At 42.6% G+C, this 13,327-nt stretch overlaps 1 protein-coding gene across 11 annotated transcripts in view; it reads left to right on the top strand.

Annotated features, from left to right (window-relative positions):
- LOC102453268 (inter-alpha-trypsin inhibitor heavy chain H4) overlaps nucleotides 1–13,327 on the top strand; it is a 55,271-nt gene that overhangs the window by 5,455 nt on the left and 36,489 nt on the right. For all 11 annotated transcript variants that reach the window (XM_025186977.3, XM_006127586.5, XM_075939375.2 and 8 more), the window contains exons 2-9: nucleotides 2,263–2,423; nucleotides 3,464–3,568; nucleotides 4,952–5,114; nucleotides 5,216–5,326; nucleotides 5,437–5,565; nucleotides 6,857–6,973; nucleotides 10,514–10,682; nucleotides 11,820–11,945. In XM_025186977.3, the coding sequence (XP_025042762.2) occupies nucleotides 2,263–2,423; nucleotides 3,464–3,568; nucleotides 4,952–5,114; nucleotides 5,216–5,326; nucleotides 5,437–5,565; nucleotides 6,857–6,973; nucleotides 10,514–10,682; nucleotides 11,820–11,945 (1,081 nt within the window). The remainder of the gene's footprint in view (nucleotides 1–2,262; nucleotides 2,424–3,463; nucleotides 3,569–4,951; nucleotides 5,115–5,215; nucleotides 5,327–5,436; nucleotides 5,566–6,856; nucleotides 6,974–10,513; nucleotides 10,683–11,819; nucleotides 11,946–13,327) is intronic.

Below are 13,327 nucleotides of genomic sequence, written 5' to 3'. Positions count from 1 at the left end.
AACACTGTCAAGCACTTCCTTTATTATTCTTATTTTGGCTTATTCTTGGAATTCAGGGGCAGTGTTTCAGGCGGTCTACAGGAAGCAGTGGTAGGAAACGTTTTTAACCCTTTGCTGTTAGGTGGAGGCAGGGCTGGGCGGAGGCATGGGTGAGCCGGGCAGCTGTTCAGGGCGCCAACCCACTGGGGGCGCCTGATGGCAGCTGTAAGGGGCACGTGGTGTCCCTTACAGCTGCCATCAGGAGCCGCACGCCGGCTCCTGCAGCACTGGCCCTGCGGCGCCGGCCAGCAGTGCCCTTGCCCCCATGGCTGAGGGGCCCTGCACGGCCCGGCGCGTGCACCAGCAGCGCTGGCCAGGCCAGGCTGGGCAGCGCATACGCCGTGTGCCCCGGGGGCGTGCCACGGGCTGCGTGCCAGCGGCCGTGGCTGGCCTGCGCATGTGCCAAGTGTTCCAGGAGTGGGCCCTGGGCTGCGCACCAGAGGCCATGGCCGGTACACGCCTGTGCCGTGCACCCCAGGGCCAGGCTCGCGCACCCTGGGTGGGTGGGCCCGCGCCCCACAGGCGGGCATGCACATGCGCCCTGCGCTCGGTGGCGGCGCCACACGCCCGGGCCCAGGGCGCCAAAAGGGGTCCGGCCAGCCATGGGTGGAGGAGATGATGGTACAGGCACAGTTTACAGTCCGTTTCTGACAACAGTGAGTTAATTCATCATGATTTAATTTGTTGATACATGTGAGGTACTTTGTAGATGTTAGCATGATCATTGCTGGTCATTGTACCCTAACACCATGGATTTAAATATTAATTCATCCATTACATTGCCTACTCCTCCTTCCTACAACCATTCAGAAGTTGTTTATCTTGCCAAATATCATGATTTGTACTCCATTATCTTTGCAAGTGTCTACATAACTCTAGCAACAGCTATAAAACCAGCAAAAGAGCCAGCAAACTATTGATTCCTGTTGCTTTAGCTGATAGGATGTTGAGCACAAAGTGTCCTGGTCTATGATGTTGACTGACCACTGAATTGTTCAAGTGTGATTAAAACTTGCCATGAAGGCAAACCATTGAAGGTGAGGGAATGGACAGTTTTAAAATGGATGCTATTTGTTGGTGAGCAAAATATAGATGTGAACGATTACTCTCATTAGTAATCAACTAGCAATTTTAAGAAGCTGCAGGGCTTAGGTCCTACAGATGTTGTTGGTTGTGATACTACTTAGATTTACAGTCTTATCATGCCTCTGCTTATCAATAAATGCTGTGGCTGCTGAATTCTTTCCATTTGTGGGATGGAAACACTGCCACCACACACTGACAAATTGTTCCGGGCCAGCCTATTGCCCTGCATCACATGTGGAAAACCAACGTTAATAAAACAATCACATCCCAAGAGTTGCTCGGTGGAGCTGCTTGATGAAATGTTCCTGGGGAAAGCCCGGTAAGGTGGCTGGGGTGAAGTTGTAAAACAGCAATTTTTTCCTACACGGTGTTGGCTTTGAAAGAGTTAAACGGTTTGAAATCGGTGCATTTCAAGGACGCTTTCTGTCTGTGTAGAGAAGGCAGCCCACGCCAAGTGCTAACCTGCCAAATGTCACATGACCAGAAGCTGCTGGCTTGCAAAATGTGCAACTAAGTCCTACTAGAAAGAGAGAAAATTGAAGAAGGAAAAAAAAAAAGGAGAGAGAAGACGACAGACAGTCTGGATCTCTGGGCCAAATACATACAGGCTCATCAACAGGGTGGCTAATTTTGTGAGCCAAGTCCTCTACTAGTGGTTTGTACAGGGATTTGTTGGGAGAGCAAGAGATTTCAGAATGGCCTATTGTCCAGCTCAAGCCCTCTGTAGAATAACTGATAAGGGACTGGTCCTAGGTTTACATACAAGAGAACTGGTTTTTATGGGGGTGTGAAGAAAGAGCATGTGGTGAGCAAGCTTGACCAGGGATTTTGAATGGCAAATAACAGGACTATTGTGAGTGGCAAAGCTTGTAGAGATCATGGTCATCTGTGTGGGATCCTCAGTTAGACACAAATGGTTAATTCCATTTTGCTTTTTAAAAATAGGATCAGTCTGCCTTTTCCCTTTAATCTTAGCTCTCCTACCTCAGCCAGCAAGCCAATGATCTGCTGCTGTTTCTAGAAAGCTGAATGTTACCCCAGCAGCCCAATCCCTCACTATTTAATGTGACATTTCCTTACGGTGGTAGCTGAATTTTACCACCCTTTCTATTTCAGTGTTTGCTTTTTATTTTCCAGAATGCCATTGAAATCTACAGTCTGCATGTGGACTCTCTGGTTACGTCTCGATTTGCTCATACCGTTATCACCAGCAGAATTGTCAACACACTTAACAAATCTCAGGAGGCAGTTTTTGAAGTGGAATTACCTAAGACAGCTTTCATCACTAACTTCAGCATGTAGGCTCTTCTGCTCCGTGTCATACTCATATCATGGGTCTCTGTCTGCGGTGGGCTGGATCACCAGGGCACCGTTTTGATGATCTGTTCGGTGTAACATTGTGGAAAAACCAGCTATGGAGCACTGGAAGAGCAGTTGGCTCTTCAGATGTTCTCTCCTAAAATGAGCTGTAGAGTGAAAGTTGGATAGAATGTAGTGGAATTTAATAAGTTAGCCTGCCTGCTGTGCAAGGTTTAGTACATCCCTCATAAGACGGCATATTTTATTGCCGAAATGTCAAGAGGCCAATGCTGCCTGGATTAGGGATATAAAAGTGTTGTAAATTAACCGACAAGAAAAAGCTTATAGGTTAACGCTATAGACTACATGCATTCACACCCACACCCACTTGCCAGTATATTTTTTAGTAGGCTGGTCAGGAACCCGCTGCGGCTCTGCATTTAAAGTGTATTAGGAGCCGAGCAGGCAAGTAGCTCAGCTCAGTGCCAGCTCGTGCTGAGTCCAGGAGCTCAGACCCACCCTAGACAGGAACTGCTGCCACCTCACACCACTGCTTCTTTATCAGAGGGGGCAGCTGAGGACAAAAGGCAGCCGGTCCGCATGGGGAGCTGGTTTTTAAACTGGCTCCCCTTGCGGATCAGCTCCCGCCTGGCACCCCACTGTGACACAGTGGCAGCAATGCAGAATGGCAGGGGTCTTCTCAGGAGTGGAGCCAGAGTGCACTGGCTGCTGGCCTAGCCCCCAGCGACTATAGAATAGTCGACTAACCAATAAGAATTCATGAGGTCACACGACTATTTAATTAACCGATATTTAACATCCCTAGCCTGGATATTCCTGCTGCATGACCTCCAACCTCATGGAAGGGTCTTTGAGTGTGTAGACCGAAAGACAATGACACCATGGCTCTTACTGAGCAATGGTGATTGGCGGGAGGTGGGACTTACGGACTTCCTGTGAAACTGCCCTGAGAACCACTTCCCCTGCCACAGATCTCCAGAGCTCACCTCGTGGTTTTAATATTTTAAAACATTCTTAGGTCAATTGATGGAGTGACATATCCTGGAACAATAAAGGAGAAGAAATCCGCACAAGAGCAATATGACACTGCGGTTTCGCACGGTCAAAGTGCTGGCCTTGTCAAGTAAGCAACAGCTCTGATTCACTATTATTTCCTCTGTTTTCTGTGTTTTCTTTCCTCTGTTTTTCCGTTTCAGTACTATGATGGGTGTAACAGCTTCCTTGCACTCACAAAGAAAAGTGCACAGCAATTGAGATCCCTTTTGGACTAGATTAGCTGAAACAACTGAATGTGTCCAAAAGAAAGCCACATGCAGGGCTGGAATAGGAGCTAATCCTACAAGGCCCAGAGGAGGGAGGGACAGATGAGGGAGTTCTACTGTGATCTGATTAACTCAGCAGAGGGAGATTGGATTGGAGGCAGAGAGACTCTGTGTGTGTGAGGCAGCAAGGAACACGATGTGAGCAAACCAAGATTCTGTCTACTCTAGAGACCTCTATGCTGATGGAGGAAAGCTGTCCCGTTGTCATAATTAAACCTCCTCCAACAAGCTTGTACTGTTATTGCCAGCAGACTTGTGAACCACGCTATTCACACTACCACTTACCCCTGACAAATGTACTCATTCACTCTCCTGAGTGACATAAGTTTGCCAAGGTACACAGCCATAAGAAAAAGCCTGGAGACAGCCTTTGGAGGCTGACTGGCTTGGAAAGGTGAGCAAAGAAAATATCTCCTGCTGCTTGATTTCCCTGAACACAGGTTCAAGGAAACAGGACTTGGTGCATTGTTTGTAACTAAACAGATCTGCATTAAAGAAATACATCTACAGTATCTCTTCCTAACCAAAACAACCTGCAGGACCAAATTTTGGCGACACACTCAGATCGCAAAGGGATACCACCAAAATGTGTTTCAAATTGGTGGCAAAATGGAAAAAAAACCCCAGTGCCTCTTATATAGAGTAATTTTTGCTGCTTTTAAGGGCATGACAGTTTTTAAAATCTATCACTTTAAGGAGTTGCTAGACTAAAATTGATCTAAGCAATAGGTCCAGCCAGAGGAATTATCCAGCCCAGAAATGGGCTTGGACAGAAAGCTCTATGGACTATTCTGTGGGTAACAGCATGCCCAGGCATAACCCATTGTTGGTTCAGGACCTCATAATGGTTCAGAACTGTAGGCAACATGCACTGGAGGAGAATATTCAGTCTGGACTTCGATCCTGCTGTGACTGAGATTAATTCCAGCCTCCAGTGCCTCTAGGGTCCTTCTACAAATCAAAAGTCAGCTCCTCCATACAGAATAGAGATGGTGCACTAAAAAAATGTGAAAGGGCAACTCTTTGCAGGATGTCAACACGTCTCATTTACATTAAACAAAGTGACCTCTTTCTCCATGGCTGTACCACTTGACCACTCTTTAACCCAGACTCGTGGAAGCTTTGGCAACAGCCCCTGAAGATATCAAAGTAAAAATCTAAATGTCAATTTTGCTCCTTTTCAGAGCTGCTGGAAGGAAAATGGAGCAGTTTCATGTTTCTGTCAATGTTGCAGCAGCCAGCAAGGTTACCTTTCAGCTGACATATGAGGAGCTGTTGAAGCGACAGCTGGGGAAGTATGAATTGTTATTTAAGGTCAGACCCAAGCAGCTTGTTAAACAATTTCAGGTAAGCTACTCCTAGAGACTTTAGGACTAAATGCTGCTACCGTGTTTGGGCAACCCTCCAGCTACCAAATGAGACTGACCTATTTTCCTTCTTTCCTTCAGATTGATGTCCACATCTTTGAACCCCAAGGTATAAACTTCCTGAAAACTGACAGCACCTTTATGACAAATGAGTTAACTGAAGCTCTTACAAAGGTGCAGAATGAGACCAAGGTAAAACATCAGCAGGAAAAATTATAATGCTAGCAGAAATTTATCTGTTAGTTTTAGTTGCTATTTACATTTGTGATTAATCTTCATTTAGTTTCTTTTCTGTTCGTCAGGCTCATATTTTATTTAAACCAACAATAACTCAACAGAAGAAAAGTCCTGAACTTGAGGAAACCCGCCTTGATGGAGACTTTATTATACGTTACGATGTTAAAAGACGTGTCAATGCAGGAGATATACAGGTAACAAATATACATTTGGAAGTGCTAATGAAAGAAATCATTGTGGAGTGCTATAGTACAATTACAAGATGTAGTCATCAATCCAGAGTGAATAGGCATCGAAGGAATTCAATAAATCCTGAAAAAAATGCTCAGCACCATCCATTGACAAATTAGTCTCTCTTAGGCAGACCTAAGAATTACTTTCCAGTCTCTTTTGTAAATGAGCTGAGCTGAATTTGATTTAGACACCTGTTTAAAACAGTAATTACTTGTGTATATGTGTATCTCTATTTACATTGTGAAAAAAAAAGATTTTTGTTATAAAAGAACAAGTCTGTTTAAAAATAATGAATGAACCAACACATGCCCTAATTAAGTGAATAAAATGCAGTTCACTTTCTATATAATTTTACTAATTTAATACATATCGGCTGTGTCTAGACTGGCCAGTTTTTCTGGAAAATCAGCCGCTTTTCCGGAAAAACTTGCCAGCTGTCTACACTGGCCGCTTGAATTTCCGCAAAAACACTGACGATCTAATGTAAGATTGTCAGTGTTCTTGCGGAAATACTATGCGGCTCCCGTTCGGGCAAAAGTCCTTTTGTGCAAAACTTTTGTGCAAAAGGGCCAGTGTAGCCAGCTCAGATTTGTTTTCCGCAAAAAAGCCCCGATTGCAAAAATGGCGATCAGGGCTTTTTTGCGGAAAAGCGCGTCTAGATTGGCACGGACGCTTTTCCGCAAAAAGTGCTTTTGCGGAAAAGCGTCCGTGCCAATCTAGACACTCTGTTCCAAAAATGCTTTTAACGGAAAACTTTTCCATTAAAAGCATTTCCGGAAAATCATGCTTTTTTTCCATTGATTAAAAATGAAAGCCATTGATTAAAAATGGAAATTACACTTAATAGGTGGCCTGGCTCAGTGTTGCTAAATACATAAATAAATAAGTAAACCCTCAAATAACAGCTCCATTTTCTGCTTTGATTCTATGCTAGTTATTTAGATAAATTGTGTTTGTATAAGAGCAAGTGCCTGATTCTCTATCCTGTTACTTCAGATTTATGCCATGGAATTACACAAGAATCAAGCAGATACCACTGATTTAAGAACCTCATGTTCTCTGTCTAAGCATGTGCCCTATACACCGTTTGCCTAAACTAGTTAACACCCAAGAGAATAACTTCATTTTTTATTTGAGAGGGTTTTCATTTTTATTTAACAAATTTAACTTGAACCTCAAATTATGTTTTATCAAATAGATGTTAAACCAAGAATATTTTATGCTGAATAAGATATGACTTTTGTGTTTCAGATTGTAAATGGGTATTTTGTGCATTACTTTGCACCCAGCGAAATGCCAACATTTCCCAAAAATGTCATCTTTGTTGTAGATCAAAGTGGATCTATGTCAGGCAGAAAAATTGAGCAGGTAACTCACTTCTTAAATATAAAACTATGTTTGTGTATTCACAGTATCTGTGCTATTGAATAAATAAAAGTTGTTGAGCCCACTGCTATTTCTAAAGATGTTTCATATACCAGCAGCTCTATCTCACTCTAGGAAACACCAGTGAAGGTAAGTTTTAAAAGTCATGCTACTTCTTTGGACATGCAATGTTTTCAGAGGCTAGAAGCCATCTTGCTCTTGGAAGTATACACATGCAGCTTTATTGAACTTGCTCATTTTAAAGTTTAACCTCTTCCTAACCTGGCTGCTGTTATAGATATCTCATCTTGATTAAGTTCTAACTTAGTTTTTTACATGTGAAAAATTGAGCTTCTGGGTTTTCTTTGTTTTGTTTTGTTTGTTTGTTTTAAGTGTGAAGAGTTAAGATCACAGTGGAATGAAGGCAGCAGGAGTTTAACTTATTGACTTCACTGGGAACAGAACTGAGTCCTACTTCACTCAATAGGGCTACGTCTACACTGGCCCCTTTTCCGGAAGGGGCATGTAAATTTCACCAGTCGTCGTAGGGAAATCCGCGGGGGATTTAAATATCCCCCGCGGCATTTAAATAAAAATGTCCGCCGCTTTTTTCCGGCTTTTAAAAAAGCCGGAAAAGAGCGTCTACACTGGCCCCGATCCTCCGGAAAAAGCGCCCTTTTCCGGAGGCTCTTATTCCTAATTCAAAGTAGGAATAAGAGCCTCCGGAAAACGGCGCTTTTCCGGAGGATCGGGGCCAGTGTAGACGCTCTTTTCCGGCTTTTCTAAAAGCCGGAAAAAAGCGGCGGACATTTTTATTTAAATGCCGCGGGGGATATTTAAATCCCCCGCGGATTTCCCTACGACGACTGGTGAAATTTACATGCCCCTTCCGGAAAAGGGGCCACTGTAGACGTAGCCCATGAGTATTTGGTTTAGTAACAGTTACAAGATTAGGTCACCTGTAAAGGCCTCAATTTGAGAGGGAAAGTTATTGGGGAATCCCACCAAATTCCCATATCCTCCAGCTCATGTTCCATCTTTCAACACCATTCTGACCTACCCCCGGGGAGCAGTTCTTCAAACACACAGTATTACAATGACCAGTGCCTCAACTTCCCCTCCTTCTCCAGCATAAGTTACTGAAATGATTGGGCAGACTGCATATTTTAAGGTCCAGTCCTTTTCTCTGTTATTCAAGTGAATAAACACACAGGGCCAGATACAGTGGGTACAACTCCATTGATTTACGGCAACATTGATTATGCTCCGTGCTTTTTTACTGTAAAGATGATTAGAGAGTAGAACAATTTGCATAATGAAGTGATAATGGCACCGTCACAGAAGTTGGTGTTTAGCTCTGAAGTATTGCCAACCCAAAGACAGTTCAAAATAATGAGTCATCCTCCCCCCAAAAATCATTAAACTGGCTTAAAATTGTACATTTCAAAAATTGGAGTTATTTTTATTTGCCTTTGGAATTCTGAAGCTTTACTAAGTTCGCTCACTTCCTATTTCCTAGCTTTAATTTTTTTCTCAACCAGAGGAATTAGAATTGTTTTAAAATGAAAGCTGAGGTTTTTATGCAGTCTCTTGATTCCAGTAGCTGGGAGTTAAGAACAATGTCCCCTAGGCTGGGATGCCATGTTTATAATAGCTTATACTGACATTGTTATGCTTGATCCAGAGTGGGCAAATACCACGCGCTAGATCTTGTTCTCCGTGGTTAGCCCCTTGCAGGTCACCACCGCTGAGTTGACCTGCCTCTCTGCAGGTATGGGCGATTGTAGCTATCGTTGACCACAGATCACTGTTTGCAGCCAAGGGGACCTCTGGGAAGTGTTATCACTTCCTGCAGCTGCCATTGGTGGGGAACAGTAAACCACGGCCAATGGGAGCCGCAAGCATCTGTACCTGCACAGATGCAATTAAGTATAGCGGCAGCAACCCGCTAGGGGCTAACTGTGGCCAGTCACCACCATCTTATTACCCATCCCTATGCTTGATGCATCTAGAGTAGGAGATGTTTCCTTTTTTCCTTATTTGTATTTCCTCACCTTACTAATGTTGAAGTATCTTTTCCCTATAGGTCAGTATATCATTGATCTCAACTTATTATCATATACATCAATTCTTTACCATGTCCTTTTGTGGTTAGGTATCACATTTGTTATTTCTGTTCCAACTAGATATTTCGGGAGTTTTTCAAGTTGTGGTATACCTGTTAAGTTTAAAAGGATATGAAGTTAGCAAAGTCCCTGTGCCAGTTGCTTTAACACATTATGTGTGGCCCTTATGCTTTAGCTCATTATCATCTATCGAGATCAGTGCTTCCCAATTGGTGGTGGGACGTGGGTGGTTTTTTCTCTCGATGAAACGCGGCAATCCTAGCGGTTCCGTGGCCAAATAAAATTAGGAAACACTGATCTAGGTGAAAGGTCCCAGACATGTGTGCTAACTTTGCGATTTGGGTGAACAGTCCCAGACTACCTTATCATAAGATACATAAGATACAGACTGTGGCCTGTAAGTTCCTTATGTTACTACTTTGTTATAAACCTATTGTAACCTATTATAATAAACATATAATCAAAACCATAAGGAAATAAGAAATCTATAAGAAAATACACATTTACAAGCAAGCAAGCAGGTTACTCCGTAGGCTACAGTCTCAAATATATCCTTATCCTAAGGGTTGAATTTACATATCAAGAGATTCGTCCGTATTCAATTATTAGAAGATTTACCTGGTGTTGCTTGAATCCTTAACTCAGTTTTGTTTTGTTTTCATTTAAATCATTGTTTAGAGGTGGGGCGAGGGATGAGAGGTTCAGTATGCAGGCTCTGCTGGGGAGAGAGGCTGCTCTCCCCACAGCAGGTTGGGGCCAGGTGAGAAGCATCTCTCTATGGCCGCTGTGCCTGCAGTGGGCATAGCCAAGGAAGGAATGTGTGTCCACCAGCTAGGAGACAGATAGACACACGGACAAACTGTCTGAAATATATAATAGACAGCTGTCCCTTTCTCCACTCCTGTCCCCTGCTGGCCCAATGGGATTATAGCCATCCTGGTCCCCATCTTTCGCCTCTTGCTGCCCTCTGTGGTCATTTGGCCAGACCCTGTCCTTTCCATTTTATGAGAAGCATTCAAATTCCAGGCACATTCCATTTTCCTGGCACAACTTACTTCACATTATAATAAGAGGAAGCTGCAAACCAAATTTGGTGGTCCTAGATCTTACCAGTTAGGAGGTGTGCTTGAACAGATAGATGGACAGACAGATGGACATTTCTAAAATATACAGTAAGGTATATAATCCAAAATGTATAAATTTGAAACTGTTGACAAAATGAATTACAACATTTACACTCAGGTGTATAGTGCAAACAAATATTGTGCAAACAAATAATGTTACATTCTTCTGAAGAGAAATCTCATGATTTAAAATAAACTATGCAAGCAAAAATAAAGGCATCTTAATTTTAAATTCCAATTCTGATAAAATAAAAAACAAAATAAAAATACACTTTCTCCCCACTTTTTAACAGACAAGAGATGCCCTCCTGAAGATTTTGGAAGACCTCAGACCTGAAGATCATTTTAGCTTAATAACTTTTAGTAGCAGGGTTTCTGAATGGAGGAATTCTTTATTGCAAGCAACTGGACAAAATGTGGAAAGTGCTAAAAGATATGTTAAAACTATTATGGCTCATGGAGGTAAAGATTATATCTAAACACTTTAAACACAGACACTCACCACAAAGTATGTGAAATAACTCCTAGAACAAACTGATATGAATAAGACCGTAAGAATATCCACACTGGGTCAGACCAAAGGTCCAATGTCCTGTCTTTCGACAGTGTCCAATGCCAGGTCCCCCAGAGGGAATGAACAGTACAGAGAATCATAAAATGATCCCACCCCGGCTGCCCATTCCCAGCCTCTGACAAACAGACCCTAGGAACATCATACCTGCCTATCTGATGTGATTGATGGAACTATCTTCCATGATTTTTTCTTTTTTGAACCCTGTTATTTTCCTCAGAAAAAAGCAATACATCAAAATTAAAAAACAGAAATGAAGCGTTTTGATAAGGTTCACCTTATTAGAACTGGATTTTCCATTTCAATTTTTAAAGAACTTTTAAGGTATATTTATTGTATATAATGTATTATTTATACAAGAAATATTTAAAAGATAAAACCAATTGAAATGCAATGTTTCAATTGATTTGAAATGGAAATGTTTTGAAAAGCTGATTTCAAAGGAAACTTGGAAAACTGTTTTGTTCTGTTTTGCAACAAAAGAAATTTGAAAATCAAAGAATTTTCTGAGAAATCATAGATTCGTTGGGCTGGCAGAAGCTTCAGGAGGTCATCAAGCCCAACCCCCTGCTATTAATTTTGTTTTACACTTGACTGAAAGTTCAGGCCTCTGCATTTAATACCAGTGTAGACTAGCAGTGTGCAGCACAATACGGAGACTCCTCAAATGAATACAAGTAACAGTTCTTAAATTCTGGTCTCTCAGATAATACAATTATTTTATATGGCTCTGTAGAATCTATAGAATCTATAGAAAAAGACCCTTGTCTATGTTCCTCTTCACATAATCTACTAAAAATGCTGTCAAAAAACCCAGAATAACTAAAGTTCAAGTCAATATAAACCATCATTAGCTAACCAAGTAATTTAAATGCTCAAGTCATCCTCTCTCTAAAAATTCACCACCTTTTACAATTTCCTCTGATCTTATTTTCTTCTATCTAGTCAAATGCCTCTTTCAAACTGTGAACTGACTGGCCTCTTTGATTGGATTTATATATCAATCGTGTGTATTTTCTCTGTTGCAGGAACAGATATCAACAAAGCTCTACTGACTGCAGCCGACACCCTGGATAAGGCCAACTACGCAGAGATTTTGCAAGCACAAAGCATTTCCATGATAATTTTGCTGACAGATGGTCAGCCAACTGTTGGTATGTTAATCGCAGTAACCCAATTCTCCCTCCCCTAATTATGCATCTTTTATAACATGTAAGAACATGCACCAAGTTCGGATGAGTCCTTAAGAAACAAAATATTCTGTTTTACGCTAATTTCTTGAAGCAACAAAGAGCTAGGAAAGAAAACACGGAAAACACAGTCCCTGAAATGAGTAGAAGGGTTTCCCAACAAAGATTTTCAAAATTTGCATGAGGTATCTGTATCTCTTCAGTGACCCCAAGATGACTGTACCTATGACCCTATATAAGCAACACCAGTAAGGGCTAGGCTTGTCTACGGACTCTCAGTCCAAATGTCTGTTCTGAAGTAAAAACAAAAATAAAAGATTCAAAAAATGGGAAAATTACCTTTGTCCCAAAATATTACTACAGAAATTAAGATAGTGCTGGTCTAGCAGCAGGTAAAGCAGGAGACTAGGGAGTCTGAAGGACCTTCGCTCTGTTCCTGATTCATCGCCTGACACCAAATCAATGGGGTTGCTCACATGAGGAAAGGTTCCAGGATTAGCCCTTAGTGATTTTGAATATCGTTTTACAGGTTGTACCTCTCTGGTCCGGAACCTTCAGAACCTGACAGGTCCTGGTTCAGGGAATTTGACGTAGCAGGGTAGGTCAGTATTGGCCCCTCTCCTGCTGTGGGCTGCGGAGCTCCACAGCCACGAGGCATCTCCTTCCCGAGTGTCCTCTCAACCCTGCTCCTCCGCCTCCCTTCCTGAGTCTGAGCATCAAAAATGAGCTATTTGTGGCCTCTCTGGAAGCTCTGGGAGGGCGGGGAAGTAATTGCTGAATGAGGGGCCCAGCTTTTAGTCAGGAGTGCCCAGCCCAGGGGCACCGCGGGGGATACTGGGCCACAGATGTTGTTGGATGACAGATTCAGACGACAGAGGTCCAAACTGTATATGAAGATCTTCAGTCAAGTGACCACAGTGATGGATGCATGGGGCAGAGAGAGAAGCAATGACATTTTTAAATCATAGTTTATCCTTTTTGGCACATGAGCTAATTTAGTTTGTCTCGAAATCCATGTATAATAATAGCGCCTCCTTTCCTGTGTCGCCACCTTTGTTTGTAATGTATCTGTCCTAATCATTTTGTAAGCTCTGCGTATTTTGTAAAACACTCAGGCTATGTCTAAGCTGGCAGCTTCTTGCGCAAAAACTGTTTTGCGGAAGAGTTCTTGTGCAAAAAGTCTTCCACAAGAGCACGTCTACGCTGGCATGTGCTTTTGCACAAGAGCATCCATGGCAGTGTGGACACTCTCCTGCGCAAGAAAGCTCTGACGGCCATTTTAACCATAGGGGCTTCTTGCGCAAGAAATTCATGTTGCCTATCTACACTGCCCTCTTGTGGAAGAG

The sequence above is a fragment of the Pelodiscus sinensis genome, chromosome 11 (assembly GCF_052426305.1).
Source record: "Pelodiscus sinensis isolate ZL-2025 chromosome 11, ASM5242630v1, whole genome shotgun sequence".
Classification (NCBI taxonomy): Eukaryota; Metazoa; Chordata; order Testudines; family Trionychidae; genus Pelodiscus; species Pelodiscus sinensis.
This window is presented reverse-complemented; position numbering and strand designations above follow the sequence as displayed.